A 19498-nucleotide genomic window follows, 5' to 3' on the forward strand; every position below is an offset into this window, starting at 1 on the left:
GTACTGGGGCATATTGTTGAAGGAACAAAGGGAGTATTTAGAGATGGTTTCTACCCTCCTGGAATTTACACAATGAATGGAAGAAAGCACAGAGTTATGCACACTCTAGTGTCTCCAACTGCTGACTTTTTATTTGTAATCCGAGAAGCCTGGCAATGAATAACTATTTTTTTCTGGGTTTACGAGAACTAAGCAGAATTGGAAAATATTTGCTTTAATGAAACGATTTATTCTTGAGCAATGTTAAATTGTGTCAATCAACCAAATAAGGAAGAAAACCTTACTTATAAAATTGTCTGCTTCTGATTTAACTTCATTGCTTCTCAGGTTCCAAGAAAGAGAAAAAAAATGAAGATTTTCTTGCTTGGTATTTTTTTGTTTTTCTGCTTTGTTGCCCTAGCCCGGGCAAAAGATAAGCATTATTACCTTGGAATTGTGGAAACAACTTGGAATTATGCCTCTGAAAATGGGGAAAAGAAACTTATTTCCACTGACACGTAAGTCACAATTTTTATTTTTTATGAACCAACTTTATAAATCATCAGTGTAAGAAATAAAGCCAGTAAGATGAATTATTTCTTTAATTTGTTATATACAAAAACTGCTAACTGTGGACTTGAAACCCAAGTCACTTTAATCCATCTATTGTAAATTCCTAGGTGTTTTTAATTTGAGCAGCTGCCCTGCTCCTTTCCCCTTCATCCTGGAGAAATGTATTAGTTTCTGACTGTCTCTCCTGGTTGTTATTGTATCTCCCATCTGTGTTTAGTATATCTGTCTATTTATGCAAAAGTCCTTTAATTTCAACAATGTCTTATACTATGCTGTGTTTATTATATCACTTATCTGATTGCTAGTGGTAAACATAAAAAATTTTTAATCCTTCAAAGCATCATTAATAGAAATCAAACACAATTTTAACAAATGTGACCCCACCTAATACTTGTGGGATAACTCTAGACTATTAATTAAGATCATCTCTCTCAGCCTCAGAGTCCTAATCTATAATATGTAATCTCTAATTTGTAATCTGAGAAACCTGGCAATAAATAACTACAAGGTACCTTATAAATTGTTTGAAGATGGGATGCATGTGAAGCTCTTAGTGCAGTGTTTGGGACATCATACATGCTCAAAAAACATTAGCTATTTATTATAATGGCCAAATAAAAAACCTAACTTAAATATTTCTGTATTTCCGTTGATTGTCTACTTGTTCCAAACAAAAATATCCACCATACAGAAAGACAGAAGAGTTTAGCTCCTCTTAATGTTTTTGGCAATAGAAGTATACCTACTGAGGTCATTGCATTTAATAACATCAATTAAACATTTACCACCAAATTGAAATAGGCATACACATGAGCTCAATAACCACCAGCTGTTAAGATTGTGTCTTTAAAAAATAGCTGAGCAATTATGTCATATTTAAGAATTGTTGAATCTAGTGATGTGTATGTACTGTTCTCTCTACTTTTATATGTTTGGAATTTCTCATAGTAAAAAATAAATGTGTAGCTGATAATATCTAATGGTTAGGTTATTATTTAATAATATATAGTAAGAAATGTTTCTGTCCTAAAAATAACTGATTGTAAATAAAATGAGTATATCTTATTAGTGTTTTTTTTTTTAAAAACCTGGTGTTGAGATGTTACTCTCTTAGGAGTATGACATATTCGCATGGCCTCACTAGGAACATTTTGTGGGTGGATTCAGTATTTTCCATGATTAAATATAATTTCAGTCATATACTGTTTTTATTTCCAAAGAAAAAGTCAGACATTAAAAACTGTGCTGTCCTATATCATACCCCCACCCACCATCCCTTTATCATTGTTCATGGTCAAAAATCTAATCATAACAGACATAAATGAAGTGCAAACACTGCCCTAGAGAATCTCTAATTGTAGAAATTAGAGCAAAGAAGATTGTTAAGAATTAGAGGGGAGGCGAGATTGGGGATAAACATTTCTTTGTTTTTAAATATTCTTGCTGCCTGTCTGCGCTAGGGAGGTTGTAGGAGCAAGAGCTTTTTTGCTCAGTCATTACATAGTGATACTTAAAAAGAAAGTGGGCCATCTTCAGTTACCAACTCCAGCTCTCTTTTTATTATTAGTCTGATGATCTCCTTTAGCTTTCATAACAGCCTAGAGTCATGCAAACTCTAGATGGGGCTGCTCAGTCTGCCTGTGATTCTTTTTTTCTCCACACATCTTAACAGTGAATATTGAATAAAGCTTCAGCAAATTTTGCCAATTACTATGCTACACTCTTTGCAAAGGTGAGTTTAGATAGCAACTGCTATTTGTCCCCTTCTTTATCTTAGATTTTCAACATGTCCAGCTCAGTCAACTAAGGATGATGAGTATCACCAGGCTGCCCCTCCTTATATAATGGCCACAACAAAATGGATATAAACAGGCCGAGGAACAAGGTTTGAAAAGAGTGCAGGATGGGTGTTAGGTAAACAATCAGGTTTAAGCTGGATGCTGACCTTGAAGGTCTGGGACATTAAGGAGGAAAAATATGTATTGAGGTGACAGGAACTCCATTTGTCATGCTCATGGCTTGGTCACTAGAATCTCAAATATAGTAGGAATTAAATATTTATGAAAAAATGAAAACGAGTGAATAAAAGATATTTAAGAAGCTAGAAGAAATTACAGGCTTTGTTGTGAAAACTTCCCCTTGGTCCTCTTGTGAATAGAGTCATACTGCGGAATACTGTAAATCAGGTGATAGAATAAAATGGGAAAGTTTGTAACTGGCTTAGAGAATTAATTGACTATATAGTAGAAATAATAAATATTCTTGCTGTCTTCAGGTCTTTTTTTTTTTTTCTGGTGACATCTGGGAAACAGCTCTGAAGCTAGAAGTAAATGAAAAATTCTTTAAACAAAGGACTGCCTTCACAAAACCCTTTTATAACTAACTTCATAGGCTCTCATTCAGGTTTACTAACTATTATTTCACGTATATTTCTTTACAAACATTATTGCTTAGTTTTCCAGCCCGTTATAGGTTGGAAAAATAAATCAGATATAGCATAGTGAAGATGTCATTAGAAGCAGATCTAATGACTAAGAAGAAATAGCTCAAAATCCTGACCAAAGAAAGAGACAACAAACTAAGAACTTTCCATCCTATGGAATAATCATGTGTTGTAATTGTGATCTTGAGTGATCAGGATGCAATAAGTATTTGATAAATGTTAAGTTTTACTATTTAGAAAAAGTTAAACTTTCCCAACATCTCCTGTTTAAAACAAAACAAAACAAAACAAAAAACATTTTCTAAAGCATTTTAAAAGCAAACCAAGCTGCCAGAAAGGGTCTTCATTACATCCCTTCAAAAATGGTTTTAAAATTTTTCATTATTCTTAAACAGGTATAATTTTAGCTAAAATCATATGGAAAATGCACTCATAATGACTCATTCTCCAAGATTGTCAAATGAAAAATAGTACATGATAGCTAGTTTGGTACAAACAATCACAACACAAGACAGTCTGCCTGAAGAAGCTAACTAAGTGGCTATAATGCATTTCACACTTTTCAAGCTCTACAATTATCATCGTGATTTCTATTTCTCCTAACACCAGATCCAAAAGAAGGTGGACAATTAGGTATTGCATTCAGGTGTGATAGTGAAGCAAGGCTAGTTGGGACCCATAATTCACTTAAGTTTGTGCACTAGCGATACAGCTAGGTTAATTTTAGACTGTTTTCCTTGTGATTCCTATGTAGGGTAGGCAGAATTTCTATAATGGGCCCTGAAAGATATCCTACCCTAGTCCCCAGAATCCATGAATATGAGATATCATTCCTCTATATATTTTATATTCAGTGGCACATTTGGCTTTAAGATTATCTGTGTGGGCCTAATCTATCAAGAGTTCTCTAGTGACAGAAGAGGAAGCAGAGTCAGAGATTTTGAGGGGGATTCCACATAGTGTTTCTAGCTTGAAGACTGAAGCAGCCACTTGAGAAGAAATGTAGGTGTCCTTAAGGGATTGAGAAAGGCCCCTAGTTGACAGCAAGCAAGGAAATGGGGATTTCAATCTTAGAGCCAGTGTCTTGAATTCTGCCCTCAATCTGAATGAACTCGGAAGTGTGTATCCCCACACAGCCACCAGACAAGTACTCAGCCCAACCAACATCTTGATTTCAGGCATGTGATATCCTGAGCAGAGACCCTGGCCATGCCGTGTGGGACTTCTGACCTACAGAGCTGTGAGATAATGAATGGGTGGTGTTTTAACCTGCTGCATTTGTGACAATTTGTTATATACACCATGTCTCAACGACCCAACGAATGAAGCCAAGAATCCAGAAACTTTTCATCTATAATACCCAAATTTTAGTAACCATGCCTAAACAAACCAAGACCTCTTGAGTAAATTCTGAATACATGGGAGGGAATAACATATCTTCTTAAGGCAATATTAAAAAGAAAATCCCCAACCATTAGAAACTTACTTCTGGGTCCGAATCTACCAGAAATTATAGGTGCTGGCTTTTTTTTGAAAGGGAGGCTAGAAAGGTGGAATTTGATCCCTGGGAGGGGGACATATCTATTGTAATAAGTAGAGTGGATCATATTACAATTGTCAACAGGAAGAACTACAATTAAATGAGAATTATTTGTTTGGTTGAAAGAACATCTATAATAAATTCTTATAACTGACAATCTGACTGACAAACTTCTTGCAAGCTTCCACTAACTGACCCTTTGTCCTCAAACTATGTTCTTAAAATTAAATAGTCACCCTAATGACAATTTTATGTTCCTTTAGAGACAAAACATAAGCAAATAGGCCTTCCTCAAAGCATCACATGATGGGAATATTTCCCAATTTGGTTAAAGCTTAATTTTGTTTCACAATAAAAACTGAAAAGCCAGTTTGCATATACAATATATATAGAAGGCACTCTAAATGTGAAAAATCCTAAATATTTTATAGCTTCAGATCAATGATTTTAAACGTAATTTTCATGTCCCTAAAACTTATATATAGAAAAATGTATAGAAAAATGATTCCCAAAGCTTAGGCAATTTTCCACTTATTTCAGGAAATAATTAATGCCAGAGAATTTCAATGCAATGAAAGCATTTTTACAAAGCCCAGTGCAGTTTACTGAAATGGAATGCAGTGTATCCCTAAGTGCTGCAGAGTCACCTTCAGAAAATAGAAATCTGCACTTTACTTAAAGGAAGCCTTTAGAATTTGAGGGCTATTTTTAAACTTTAGGCTTAGTAAAAATTTGTATCCAGAAGCTATGATTGGAATCTCCATATAAATATTATGAGACCAGTCTCCTAACAATAGGCATGTGTCAAGATCATGGAGAAATTTACCCTGGGGCTTAGCCCCGTCTGTGTGAATTTGATTGGCCCTAGTTCTTCTGGCTGGTGGTTGTGCTGTCCCGTTAGCTTTGTTTGCTTTTCAGCTTTATTTCGTCTAACTTCCAGTTTGGCCCCCCTCCCACCGGGATGGGTGGGAAATCCTGTCTCAGTCATTGTTAGATGAACAATCCTCCTCCTTTGAGAACCCTGGCGCTTTTACAATCCCGGAATTTGAGGTCAAGCCTCTAGCCCTCGGTGAATGGTGGCCACTCTGAGCTGCTCACTGTCAAAGCCCTCTGGGCAGTCTGAGGAGAGTGATTTCCAGCACCAGCTTCTTTTATCCAAATTTAGCCACTAGGACTGCTGCCAAGAGGCCATCCTACCTAGCCCCTGCCTTCAGGTTTAATCTGGTGGCCCCCATGCAGCTATTCCCACCAGACATCTGGCCACTTCCAGGAACAGCCTGGGAACAGTATCTATCAGCTTCTGTCCCACAGTTTCAAGGAATCCTACTGTTTCAGGAGCTGGGCAGCTGCCTTCCCCTTCCTTCAGCCTTGGGGCTCTCTCCCTCAGGTACCATGAGCCCAAAGCACTTGCTTGCATCAGAACACTGGTGTGTTTCTTAGTAAATGCAGATGCCTGAGTCCCATCCCAGACTCCCAGAATCAGAATCTCCGGGTGTGGGGCCCAGGAATTTGCATTTTATCAAATTTCTCAGAGTCCTATGCAGATTAAGACTTATGAACCACTAGCCCAAAGCCCTAGCCTTTCGAAAAACTAGACTTTTCAGTTCTGCAGCAATGAAAGCCCAGACCTCCAGGTAAAGCCCTGCTCCTGTCTTGACAAAGGGAAGGAAAATATATATCTCACTATTTTGGGATGAACTTACAGCTGAGGAAACAAGACACAGTTTATTCCTCAATTAGGTTATCTAGCCCCAAAGGGATTGAATAGAAAATGGCAAGCCTTCAAAGATCATCAAGATAAAAGCCAGTGAAACACACACAAACCAAAGATCAGCCCAAATGCAATAAATTTTTATTCAAGAAGGAGAGATCTTACACCTGAAACTCAGAGCTAGAGCTTGGCAGATATGAGTTCAGTATTAGTGCATACAGCCACTGTCAAAAAAAAAAAAAAATGCTGAGAAAGAGCCCAGACTTCAATTAGTGATATGAATGAAGCAGGTCTGGTTAAGACCAGGGCAAGCCAGGCCAAAGGGTAAAGGTTGAAACTGATTGTGTTTTAAAACTTCAACTTTCATATGAGACCAAGGGAATAGACATCTATTTGGTACAGGATCTAAATTTTCTAAACGGTACAACTCTACAGTCGATTTGTTCAAACACCACAATTGCATGGAACTTTGAATAGGAAGTGAGATACGGTAGGTTAGTATAGGCTGGAGTGAAATAGTGACACATCCTAGAGTAATTTGGGCAGATAATAAATAATATATTTACAGCCTCCCCCTCCCCAGCCCCGAGGATCTGGGGGAAGGTGTGGATGTGTTGGACATCCACACCTGGACTGGTGTTGATGTTGTCACAAACATTGGGACTGGCGGTTTAATAAACTTGCATGTAATGGTGCCTAAGAGTCTCCCCGTGAGTACCTCTTTGTTGCTCAGATGTGGCCCTCTCTCTCTCTAACTGAGCCATCTTGACAGGTGAACTTGCTGCCCTCCCCCCTACGTGGGACCCGACTCCCAGGGGTGTAAATCTCTCTGGCAATGCAGAGTATGACTCCCGGGGATGAATGTGGACCCAACATTGTGGGACTGAGAGTATCTTCTTGACCAAAAGGGGGATGCAAAATGAGATGAAATAGTTTCAGTGGCTGAGAGATTCCAAATGGAGTCGAGAGGTCACTCTGATGGATATTCTTATGCACTATATAGATAACACCTCTTAGGCTTTAATGTATTGGAATAGCTAGAAGTAAATACCTGAAACTACCAAACTCCAACCCAGTAGTCTGGGCTCCTGAAGACAATTATATAATAATGTAGATTACAAGGGGTGACAGTGTGATTGTGAAGACCTTGTGGATCACACCCCCTTTATCTAGTGTATGGATGAGTAGAAAAATGGGGATAAAAACTAAAGGACAAATGGGGTGGGGTGGGATGGGGGGATGATTTGGGTGTTCTTTTTTCACTTTTATTTTTTATTCTTGTTCTGGTTCTTTCTGATGTAAGGAAAATGTTCAGAGACAGATTGTGGTGATGAACGCACAACTATGTTATCATACTGTGGACAGTGGATTGTATACCATGGATGATTGTATGGTGTGTGAATGTATTTCAATAAAACTGAATTTAATAAAAAAAATAAAAAAATAAAAAAAAAAAAAGAAGGAGAGATCTTGGTTGTAGAAGGGCTTGCCAAAGCCCAAGTTTAAAATGGGTCCTCCTAAATGGCTGGATAGCATTGCCTACACATACTTCTCATTGAGCTGTCTAGAACCTTCAGTTGAGGACAGTAATACAAGAACGAGTTTAAAAGTTTGAATGCCAAACTTTCTTTGTTCTTTTCTTTTCTTTTCTTTTCCTTTCTTTTCTTTTCTTTCTCTCCTTTTCTCTTTCTTTCTCTCTTTCTTTCTCTTTCTTTCTTTCTTTCTTTTTTTTCTGGCTACCATTTATTTTGCTAACGTTTTCAGGAAAATTCTTAAAAACTGTTAATCAGCCATTGCCCAGAATATAAACATTCAGTGCTCCAATATTTGTAGTAGTGAGGGATTACAAAAACATGAGTAATTTAAATCCACAGGTAATTTTAAAACCCACACACATTGCAAGCATTACTTCCAGCCTTGATTTAGGGCTGCCAAAAAAAAAAAAAAAAAAAAAAAATGAAAATGACAAAATTGACTGAGCTTCATTAATTTTACTTTATTTAGGAAATATATATATACACACATTGAAGTCTCAAATATCCAGATTACTAATAAACTTAAATTTTTGCAGTTTAGCTAAAAGAGGTACACCATGAATCGGAAATGTCTTAATTGTTTTATCTTAAAATTTCACTTTAATTTTGTATTTTATTCCATAATACATCTGTCTTAATATGAAAATCTTGAAGAAGATGTTATAGTGAGATAATTCTATGGTGCCTTCAGAGAAGGTTGCCTGCCAGAAACCTGATGTGGGACATGTCACGTAACTGAAATAACTGGACTAACTGCCAGCTCTCCATTTTATTTTTGGAGACATCTCTGCAACAATAGGCAAACATTTACTCTGATGTGGTCATTAATTTTCCTTTAATTAAAAATGTTATCAGAAATGAGCCTTCCGATAGAGTTGTCTTTTCTTCCTTTGCAGGGATCATTACAATACCTACCTTCAAAATGGTCCAAATAGAATTGGAAGAGTATATAAGAAGGCTCTTTATCTTCAGTACACAGACAGCAGCTTTAAGACAATTATAGAAAAACCAGCCTGGCTGGGGTTTTTAGGCCCTATTATCAAAGCTGAGACTGGAGATAAAATTTTTGTACACTTAAAAAACTTGGCCTTTAGACCCTTCACTTTTCATCCTCATGGGACAACTTACTATAAGGAACATGAAGGTAAGTTCAGTTCATATTCTAGTTGAATTTTCTCTTACTTGTCAGTAGGAGTACTTTTAACTTAAAAGATTATAGATTCCACTCCTGGATAAGGCCTGTAACTGTGTGCCTTAACTCTAACCTTTTTTAACTATAGGTACTTTGGTTCATCATAATAATGCTGTGTTTCTTTTGGTTGCTTGAGTGAAGTGTAGGATGGGATTTCTGGATGGACTTTGAGAATGAGGGTCAGTGAAAGCTGGAACTTCCTTCTCAGTGTCCAACTCCTTCCGAGTCAAATAGAATAAGAGAAATGAAGAATGTTCATTAAGGCCTAGGAAAGGCAAAAATCCAGAAGGAAGTATAAGAAGGGGATTGTCTTATCATTGAAGCCCCTAAGTATGGACATACTGTAGCTATTGTCATCTTCCATCATAACTTTAGATATACTCTGTCCCAGCTAACACCATATAAAAAGTCTAATACCTCAATCAAATGGTACACATGGCTGGATGACCCGAGAGTCATATCTGAAGCACAATTCACTAAAAGGACAAGGAAATAAAATGAAGAATACCCAAATGAAAACAAACAAAAGCCATTTATTCAAAGTTTTCTATAGCAAGGGAGTCAGCCACCATCACTTGCTTTTGGCAGAGACTCAAAGGCAGATAGAGGAATTGAAAAGCTTTATAGTGGACAAAAGGGAAAACTTCAGGTATGCCCTGATCAGAGGCTGCTGGTGGGTAGTAGTGGGGGGTTGGCTAACTGGAAGCCAGGCATCCTAGGTGATTGGTTAGGGAAGCATATTAGGCTTTTTCCAATCAGTCTTAAGTTGGAAGACGGGACAAAAATTAGGGAACCTGTCAGTTATTGATGAAGTCCAGGCTATTTTGGGTAGATTGTTACAGGAATTGTGGTTTGACTTCCTGGGATGCTTGCTGTAGACAGTGGCCAGCTTCTTGGATCAACTGCTGCAGGTAGTGGGCTAGAGTTTCCTGGTCTGATTACTGCTGGTAGTGGGTCAGAGTTTCCTGGTCACTGTCAATTTGTATATTCAGTCATTTGGTTTTAGGACTTGGAAGCATTGAAGATGAAACACGAAAAACAAAATAAGCCTTGGTGCCTATGATCTCATTCTTAGTACTTGATGATGATGATGTAAAGAGACGGTATTTTGTAGTGTTTAAGAGGAAGGACTTTGAAATTTATAGAGCAAGGTTTGAATCCCAACCTTGCTTTTTATTGACTGAGTGACCTTGTGCAAGTTACTTAAATTCTCTGTGCCTCAGTTTCCTCATCTGTAAAACAGGGACAATTACAGTAATATAGCAAAATGAATGTTAGCTATTATAAGCAAAAATGCTGAGGTCATGATACAGTTCACTGAAAGTAGAAGGACAAAGTCTGGAAATTTATATACAATTAGATTTGATTAATTACTAGTGTTTTTTAAAGTAGTATTTCTTTAGAAGGTGAATTTTTAACCACATCTTTTTTTTTTTTTTCCTGAACCAAATGATTGCATTCATAGCATAAATGGCTGACTGCAATTTTATTTCTTTTTTACAATTTCATGGTATATTGGGGAATTCTTTTAATTTTTTAGTTTTGAGAATGGTATTGTAGTTATGTTAAAAGAAAAAAAGGAGTTCTTATCTTTTAGAGATACATAAGCAATTATTTATGAAAGAAATGATGTGTCTGGGATTTGCTCTAAAATAATCCAGTTGTGATGGGGAAGAAAGTTGATGGGGTATAGGTGAAATAAAATTGGCCACAAGTTGATGTCTCTTGGAGTTGGGTGGTAGGTCCATGGAGGTTCATCATATTATTGTCTACTCTTGCATGTTTGAAAATTTCCAAAATTCAAAGCAATAAAAAACAAAATTCCAAGGTTATTTCACTGACAAATATCAGATATCATACAAGAAGTTTCAAGTTATAGGAGAGGGTAACCATTTTCCTTATACTTCCATACCCTGACTCCAGGGCAAAAGTGGTTCTTTAAATTGCAAACCAAAGGACACTATGCTCCTGACATATTTATTACTTGTCCTTGAAGACTCAAACAAGTGTAAAAAAATAAATAAAATTATTTTCGCAGAAACTTCCTGACTCCCTAAGCATTAGCCTCTCTTCCTCTGTGTTCAAATAGGGCATCACTGCCTCCCCAAGCGGGTGCATACTAGGTGTTCAGTAAATTGTTTGCTGAATGAATTGATGGACTATCTATTCTCTCATCTAGTCTTCATTTAAGTTCAAAGTTCAAACCCACTCACTTTTTGACTTCATTCCTTGTTGCTTCCTAGGGGCCATCTACCCTGATAACACAACAGATTCTCAAAAAGCAGATGACAAAGTGTATCCAGGCAAGCAGTATGTGTACATAATGCATGCTGACAAAGAACAAAGTCCTGGTGAGAGTGACAGCAACTGTGTGACCAGGATTTACCATTCGCACGTTGATGCTCCAAGAGACATCGCCTCAGGACTCATAGGACCTTTAATAGTCTGTAAAAACGGTACATGTTCTCCTTATTGCCCACAAGATAAGACCAAAAGTCAGACACGGGGCAGGGCAGTTTGTCTTTTAAATGAAAGTCAAGTGTTAATGTGTTGAAATTGAGTTGGTAAGTTAGGGAGGTGGTGCAGCTAAAAAAAGCAGGAGTGGAAGAGTGGGGCAGCAAGGAGAAGAAGGGATAAATGGAACAGGCATTTACAAGGAGGAAATGCCAGTGAAGCCAAACTGTAAAAAATATGTTTTCCTCGGGGATTGGTTTGCTTTGTCTAACTCCCAACAGTGGTTACAGAAGAGAGAAATGGCTTTTCCGAACGTGACTCCCATACTGGCCCTGCATGGTGATCTGTAGTTATCTGAATTGTGTTGGTGAATACAATAGTATAGTGTTTCTTTCTAATCTCGTGAAAAAGACAACATAGCTCAAGAGCTTGCAGCCTTAATTCTTACTCTAACAATTATTAGTCACTTGCAAAGACATTGTCTCAGCTTGTGGTTATATCCACCAGAAGATGCATTCACAACTTTGATTTTCCAAACTTTCCATTTGCCAAAAGCATTTAGTGGTTATATGGTCAGTGGACACACAGATATATGAGTGTCTCCCAAGCTCAGGGAACTGAACTTGGGATTCTCTGAGTGTTTACACATCTGTAAAACAGTGACTGGTTCAGAATTGCCATTAATTAGGAAAACAGATATTAAAAATTTTAAAAACCTATGCATTACTTGAAAACTTATACTAAAATATATAAGTTCTACTAATATAGTAATTTCTACTCCAGGTTCTCTGGATAAAGAAAAAGAAAAAAGTATTGACCGAGAATTTGTACTGATGTTTTCTGTGGTGGATGAAAATCTCAGCTGGTACCTAGAAGAAAATATTAAAACTTACTGCTCTGAACCAGAGAAAGTTGACAAAGACAATGAAGACTTCCAGGAGAGTAACAGAATGTATTGTAAGATTACAGAAAACATGTTGGCCTTACTTTTTTTTTTCTCGATGTAGTTATTCTGCTAAGCTTCTTCTTTCATGTTTCTAGTCTGTAGCATTACTAACAGAGTGTATTGCTGGTGTGGCTAAACCAGATAAAGCCAGGTAGGCCAAACTGATACGGATAAAATAACATCATCGATGATGGTTTAATGCATATGCACATTTGTATTTATAAAGTAAGTTACTCTCCAACTTTATTCCAAAATCTATTTGAGGCAGCCTAAAATTATTTAACAAAATGCTTTAAATTATACTTTTTTTGTCGAGCATCTAACTACATTTAAGAAAATAGTACAAACTATTAGTTCTGAAAGTATTCCTCCACATACTACATTGGCCTTTACTGCCCCACGTTGCCTCATTTTAGTTCTTTATTTCTTCTAAAAATGCCTTCTTTACTGCCTAGACTTCTCCTTAATTTCCTGATTCAAAATTTTAGCTTGGGCAGACTATCACTAAGATAGCATTAGAAGCCAAATCCCTTAACACCAAACTAGACCAATGAGTATATATTATTTTTGTTAGTGTTTAACTTCTTCAAAATAACCTTTACAGGAAAACAAGAACACAAAGGAAAAAATCACCCTACCAAAGCAAAAAAATAAACTCATTAGAAAAATACAATGTTCCCAAAGTTTGTTTACATCTGGCTGAAAAGTCCTCTTTAATTTAATCCTGCCTCTGTTACGTGCTATCAATAATAAATATTAGAAAAAGGTAGTCAGACTCTTAGTTTGGATGGGTCTGGTTTGGTACCATGGTGAATTTGATAGTGATTTCCATTTTATTTCTAGGACTACTCAGCTTCTACCACAGGTCTCAGGCCATCCTACCCTTGACCTTTTAAGTCCCTGTGGCTCTGGTCTCTGCCATCCTTCCCTGAGTCTCTCCCTTCTCTCTTTCATATCTTTCCAAATTTTGTCTTTCAATCTTAACAAAAAAAGATATCCTGTGTTCTTATTACAAAAGCGTTCTAGTTTGCTAAGGCTGCCAGGATGCAAAATACCAGAAAGGGATTGGCTTTTATAAAGGGGGTTTATTTGGTTACACAGTTACAGTCTTAAGGCCATAAAGTGTCCAAGGTAATGCATCAACAATCAGGTACCTTCACTAAAGGATGGCCCATGGCATCCGGAAAACCGCTGTTAGCTGGGAAGGCATGTGGCTGGCGTCTGTTCTGGAGTTCTGGTTTCAAATGGCTTTCTCCCAGGATGTTCCTCTCTGGGCTTCGGATCCTCAAAAATGTCACTCTTAGTCGCTCTTGGGACATTTGTCCTCTCTCACCTCCTCCGAAGCAAAAGTCTGCTTTCAACAGCCATCTTCAAACTGTCTCTCATCTGCAGCTACTCAGCTTCTATGCATGCTTCAAAGTGTCCCTCTTGGCTGTAGCTCCTTTTCAAAATGTCACTCTCAGTTGCACTGAGTTCCTTCTGTTTCTCAGCTCATTTATATGGCTCCAGTGATTTAATTTAGACCCACCCTAAATGGATGGGGTAACACCTCCATGGAAATTTTCCAATCAGAGTCATCACCCACAGTTGGGTGGGGCACATCTCCACAGAAACACTCAAAGAATTACAATCTAATCAACACTGATATGTCTCCTCACACAAGATTACATCAAAGATAATGGCGTTTTGGGGGACATAATACATTCAAACCGGCACAAAAGAGCAATTCATAATCATTGTAGAAAATTGAAATTGTTTTGATTAAAAAAAAAAGAAAAATTTAAATTACTCATATGATTGCCATCAATATGACATTACCAAATAACCTTTAGTCTTTTTTTTTCTATTCATGATATGTGTGTTTTGTATATAGGTACACATATTTGCATCTACGCACATGCTTATGTTTAGAAATACACACACACACACACACACACACACATATATATATACCAATGTGCCTAGTGTAAAACAAAGACAGAAAATAGGTTTCATCCCCAGTATTGTGATCATTGCTAGTGTTGCATTGACAGGAATCCTGAGACTGAGTTCTGAATTCAGGTTCAACAGGAGAGAGGGTGGCAATTGATTAGTGATGTCTGATATGGGTGTGGGATGTGGGGAGAGCAGCACATGTGCCAGGTGTTTTCCATCCCAAATTGGTTCTGTGCCTGTAACCATCATTATCCCTGGCACTAAGGTCCATTAGTCACAAGCTCTGCTCTTGACTTTCAGCTGTGAATGGATACACTTTTGGAAGTCTCCCAGGACTCACCATGTGTGCAGAGGACAGAGTGAAATGGTATCTTTTTGGTATGGGTAATGAAGTTGATGTACATGCAGCTTTCTTTCATGGACAAGCTTTGACTAACAAGAACTACCGTATTGATACAATCAATCTCTTTCCTGCGACCCTTTTTGACGCGTTTATGGTGGCCCAGAACCCTGGAGAATGGATGCTTAGTTGTCAGAATCTAAACCATCTGAAAGGTAGGATACCTTTATATGAAATTAGCTGTCAGTTTAAAAAAGAGTCATGTCTCAGTTATACTTATCAATGGGGTGATTAGTCAGAATCATAATCTAAAAGCTAAATATCTTTATATAGAGCAAGCTTTAAACTGGTTTCCTAGTTTTATTCCTATGATAGTCTGAATCATAATGTAATGAAAAGACTGGAATATTTATAAAATTGTGAAGTCCGAAAATAACAATTTCTGGGGAAGAGCAATTTACCCTATGGTATAATACTGCCTTGATGATATATACCGTATATAGTCTCTCAGCTTCATAAAATACCACAATATTGTAAAAACCAGAGGATGTGTATATTGTGTTGAAAAGTAAGCCTGCTTGACTTGGTTCTATCAAGTATAATCAACCTTGTTTCTTTATTTGAGTCCAGCTCTTCTTTGGTTTAGCTTGATAAATCCTTCCTTCTTCTGTTTAATATAAGATGAAAAAAAATCGTTCTTATTTCTTGAAAAATATTGATTTGTAATATTTTCTCCTGAAGAAATTGGGTTTAATCTAGGTCTTTGTAGAGCATGGGTATATCAAACATAATCTCACCTATCAAGTATGACCTAGGCCACAGGAAGCACAGCACAGCAGATGTAAAGACATTTTATGTAAATGAGCAAAAATATGATCATTCTATTCCTCCTTTCCATCCTCTTTACCTCCTAAAAATGTCAAAGTCCCTCTGCTTCATTTTTTCTATAAGCTTGTCTTTTTTTTCCCCATCAAAAGAACTCCCATGTGAAATCCCACAGAAGCTGGTACTATATTTTGGAAACAACAGTGTATAATGTCTTTATGCTTGAAGAAGAGCATATTTTCTATGTTCTTCTCCATTCTGTAAACTCTGCTTGAATTTTCCTATCAGTAAGTTATTAACAGCTGTTTGCCCTAGTTTATAAGTCATAGTTTCTATCTATTTCTTCAATTTCTGTCTGTCATTTCACCAACAGAATTTACAAGGCAATAGAACAGAGAAACATTGGCTCCATTCACCAATGCATCCTTTTCTTTCATTTTTAGCTGGCTTGCAGGCCTTTTTCCAAGTACAGGACTGTAAGAAGCCATCATCAGAGCTGCCATCATCACATAGCCTTGGAAAACATGTTAGACACTATTACATTGCTGCTGAGGAAATCATCTGGAACTATGCACCCTCTGGTACAGACATCTTCACCAAAGAAAACTTAACAACACCTGAAAGGTAATTCAGGAAAAAACAAACAAACAAACAAAAACCTTATTACAAAAATATGTCCCCCAAGTAACTGTAAAAGACTGATTTAACATTTAAAAGTTTAATTAGTGCCGGAAATTAAATAATTAGGTTGCTAAGTATTTACTAAAGTATTTCGTATAAGAGTCTGAGAACTATGACTTTTGAGTCCTTAAAAAAAGATGGGGTTAAAAGTTATCAGAATGTGTAACAAAACCTAAAAAAACACTGAATACAATTGGAGAGCTCAGTAAAATTTCTTTTCTGAAAATGTAGCATTTTAAAACAACAAAAATATTATAATGAAATCATGACTTTCATCCTCTTATAATACAATTTTACAGGAATTTTGTCTTCACTTTCAGAAACAGGTCCCTTTCCAGACATGTTCTATGCTAACCTTGCTTCCAGGCATTTACTCCTTGTAGTTCCTCTGCCTAGAATACCCTCTCCATTTGACTCTCTGCTAGTCAGAAAGTTCTACCTTCAGTTTTACCCTGAATCTCACCACTTCTTACCAACTCCCCAGAACCACCCTAGACCAAGCAACTTCTGTTACCTGTCTGGATGACTTCCCCAGCCTCCCAACAATTCATTCTGTCTCAGGCTTCTTTCCTTACTTTCCATTCTCCACAAAGCAGCCAAGCTTGCTCCAATTTTTGATCAGATTATACCACTCCCCTGCTCCAAGTCTCTGCTCACTCCCCAGAGAAGCCTTACTCCTTGCAGAAGTTAAGCAATTTACCCAAGCTCACACAACAAGTCAACAGATAGGCCTGGCCCTATACAAGGCTGTGAATCCCCAAGTAGAGATTTCACTCCCACCCCTCACTGCCATCCAGAAGCTAACGACCCCGACCCCCAAAGCTGCATCTCCAGCCCAGAAGTCTCTTGTAAATTTTAGATTTGCATTTCAAACTGCTTAATGGACACCTCCACTTGGATGTGGCCTCTCCAACACAACATGTCCAAACCTAACCCATTGTCCCCTCCTCAAATCTGAGTTTCCTCTCTCAGTGAATGGTACCACTATCCATCCATCCAAGTGCCTAATTCCAAAACCTAAGCACCATCCTTGGCCTCCCTCCCTCGCCAATCCATCCTTCTCTCCTCATCAAGTCCTGCTTCATTATATTCTGAATATCACTGAAAGCAGTCTCCTTGTCTCCATTCACTTTATAATACCTCTGAAGCCACCAGCACCTCTCACTGAGATACCAACACTGCCTCCTGACTGGTTTCCTGATTGGTATTGCATTCTCTAACCTGTTCTCCAGGCAGCAGCTAAAGGGACCGTCCTAAAACTCTAATATTGAATGCTAACACCTATCAAAGTCTTCCCATTGCTTGGACAGAGAACCAAATCCTTAACGAGGTCCTTCTGCCTAATCACTCACTTCTCCAAGCCTCATCCTCAGCTCCCCTGTTCTGCCCTGCATGTTACGCTCCTGCTGTATTTTCTGAGCCCTCCCACAGACTGCTTTCTCTTCCTAAACCACCCTCCCCAACACACACACACACACACACACACACACACACACACACACTTCCTACCATATTCTTTTTTATTTTAATGCATTTTTAAAATTGTGAACTTTAACATATATACATAAAAGTGATAATTTTCAAAGTACAATTTAACAAGTAGTTAGCAAATTTCAAAGAATGTCATGGGTGACAGTTCCACAACTTCAGTTATTTCCATTATTGTAAAATATAACATACATACAGAAAGGTGTTAACTTTCGATGTATAGCTCAACAAGCAGTTATATAGATAATTTCAAAAATTGTTATGGGTTACAGTTCCACATTGTCAGTTCTTCCCCCATTATGCAATATAAGGTATCTACAGAAAGGTGAAGACTTTCAAAGCACAATTCAACAAGTGGCTATAGAGCAAATTTCAAAGAATGTTATAGGTTAAAGTTCTACCATGTCATTTACCTCCTTCCAGCTATTCTAACACCCCAGCATCTAAAAATATATACATATTTATATAAAGTTTCAGCTTTCATAGATCTTTGTTAAATCTTATCTTGTTTGTTGTCACCCCCTCCTCTCACTTAATCACTTTCTCCATCTTCAGGGGTGTCTAGGCTGTGAGTGCCCTAACTTGTTCATATTGAAAGGGGTTGACATTATGGGGGAGGGGGCTGCATCTGATTGTTGTTCTTAAAGAGGCTGTTGCCTCAGGGTTTTAGGGCTTGTCTGGCACAGGAACACTCTGGTGGATTTAAGTCTCTGAGAGATAAAACTCAGTGAGTGCATCCTTTATAAAATCTCAGTTAGAGACCTAGGTATTTGGGGAGTACTTTTGGTAAGGGCATGGCATACTGTGGCCATTCAGGATGTCTGCTGGAGCTTTCATAAGAGAAACCTCCAGGATAGCCTTCGATTTTATTTGAGATCTCTCAGCCATAATAACCTCAGCTTGTTAGCTTTCTTTTTCTCCCTTCTGGTCAAGTAGGCATTTTCAATCCCTTGCTGCCAGGGCCAGGCTCATTCCTGGGAGTCATGTTCCATGTCACCAGGGAGATTCATTCCCCTGGAGACACGTCCCTTGCCCACCACACATTCTTCATCTTATTAACTATGCTTCTCCTTTAGACAGTTAAAAAGAAAAAGAAAATCACTTCCTCTGAGAAACCTTTGTAGCCTCTCCCGATCAATTCCTCCAACCCTAGGAAAAATGCTCCATAACACCCTGTGCTTATTACATGGCATTCTATTGATCGGTTCATAGTCTGTTTTCTCTGACAGATGCAAGGTCCATGTGGACAGAGACAGGTCCAACTTGCTTACCGTGGTGTCATCAGCCCATAGCAGTGTTGCGGGCAAAGAGCAAGTGTTCCACACATTTGCTAAGTGAATGAAGAGATGAGTAAGGCTGCTTTGCGCAAGTCACAATAGCTTTCCACGATGTAATCTCCTCATTTTGAAAATGAGAATAATACCAACATTGCTGCACTGTCATGTGAGTTTCAAATAGTAAATGAAAGCTCCTGAGTGCCTAGCTTGTGCTATACTTCAGAAATGGTAGCTACTGTTATTTTAAAACACTTTGCAAACACATCTCAAAGTAATTTGGGCAGAGAATAAAAATATGTATGCAGGGCACCCTGAGGAGCTGGGGGAAAAGGTGGAAGTGTTGGACTTCCTCACCTGAATTGCTGCTGGTGTTCTCACAAACATTGAGGACTGGTGGTTTGATGTGCTGAGCCCTCTGTCACGGGACTTGCTCTTATGAAGCTGGTTACTGCAAAGGAGAGACTAAACCTGCTTATAATTGTGCCTAAGGGTCTCCCCCTGAGTACCCCTTTGTTCCTCAGATGTGGCTCTCTCTCTCTAGCAAAGCCAACTCAGCAGGTGAACTCACTGCCCTTTCCC

The 19498-nt window shown here is 37.9% G+C and overlaps 1 protein-coding gene across 1 annotated transcript in view; it reads left to right on the top strand.

Annotated features, from left to right (window-relative positions):
• The first annotated feature begins 290 nt into the window (after window positions 1-290).
• Window positions 291-19498, top strand: part of LOC119539397 (ceruloplasmin) — a 45917-nt gene continuing 26709 nt past the window's right edge. Inside the window, exons 1-6 of the mRNA XM_037842936.1 lie at window positions 291-497; window positions 8678-8925; window positions 11217-11429; window positions 12211-12384; window positions 14609-14863; window positions 15917-16097. Of these exons, the coding sequence (XP_037698864.1) occupies window positions 349-497; window positions 8678-8925; window positions 11217-11429; window positions 12211-12384; window positions 14609-14863; window positions 15917-16097 (1220 nt within the window). The 5' untranslated portion in view covers window positions 291-348. The remainder of the gene's footprint in view (window positions 498-8677; window positions 8926-11216; window positions 11430-12210; window positions 12385-14608; window positions 14864-15916; window positions 16098-19498) is intronic.

This window comes from Choloepus didactylus, chromosome 1 (genome assembly GCF_015220235.1).
Source record: "Choloepus didactylus isolate mChoDid1 chromosome 1, mChoDid1.pri, whole genome shotgun sequence".
NCBI lineage: Eukaryota > Metazoa > Chordata > Mammalia > Pilosa > Megalonychidae > Choloepus > Choloepus didactylus.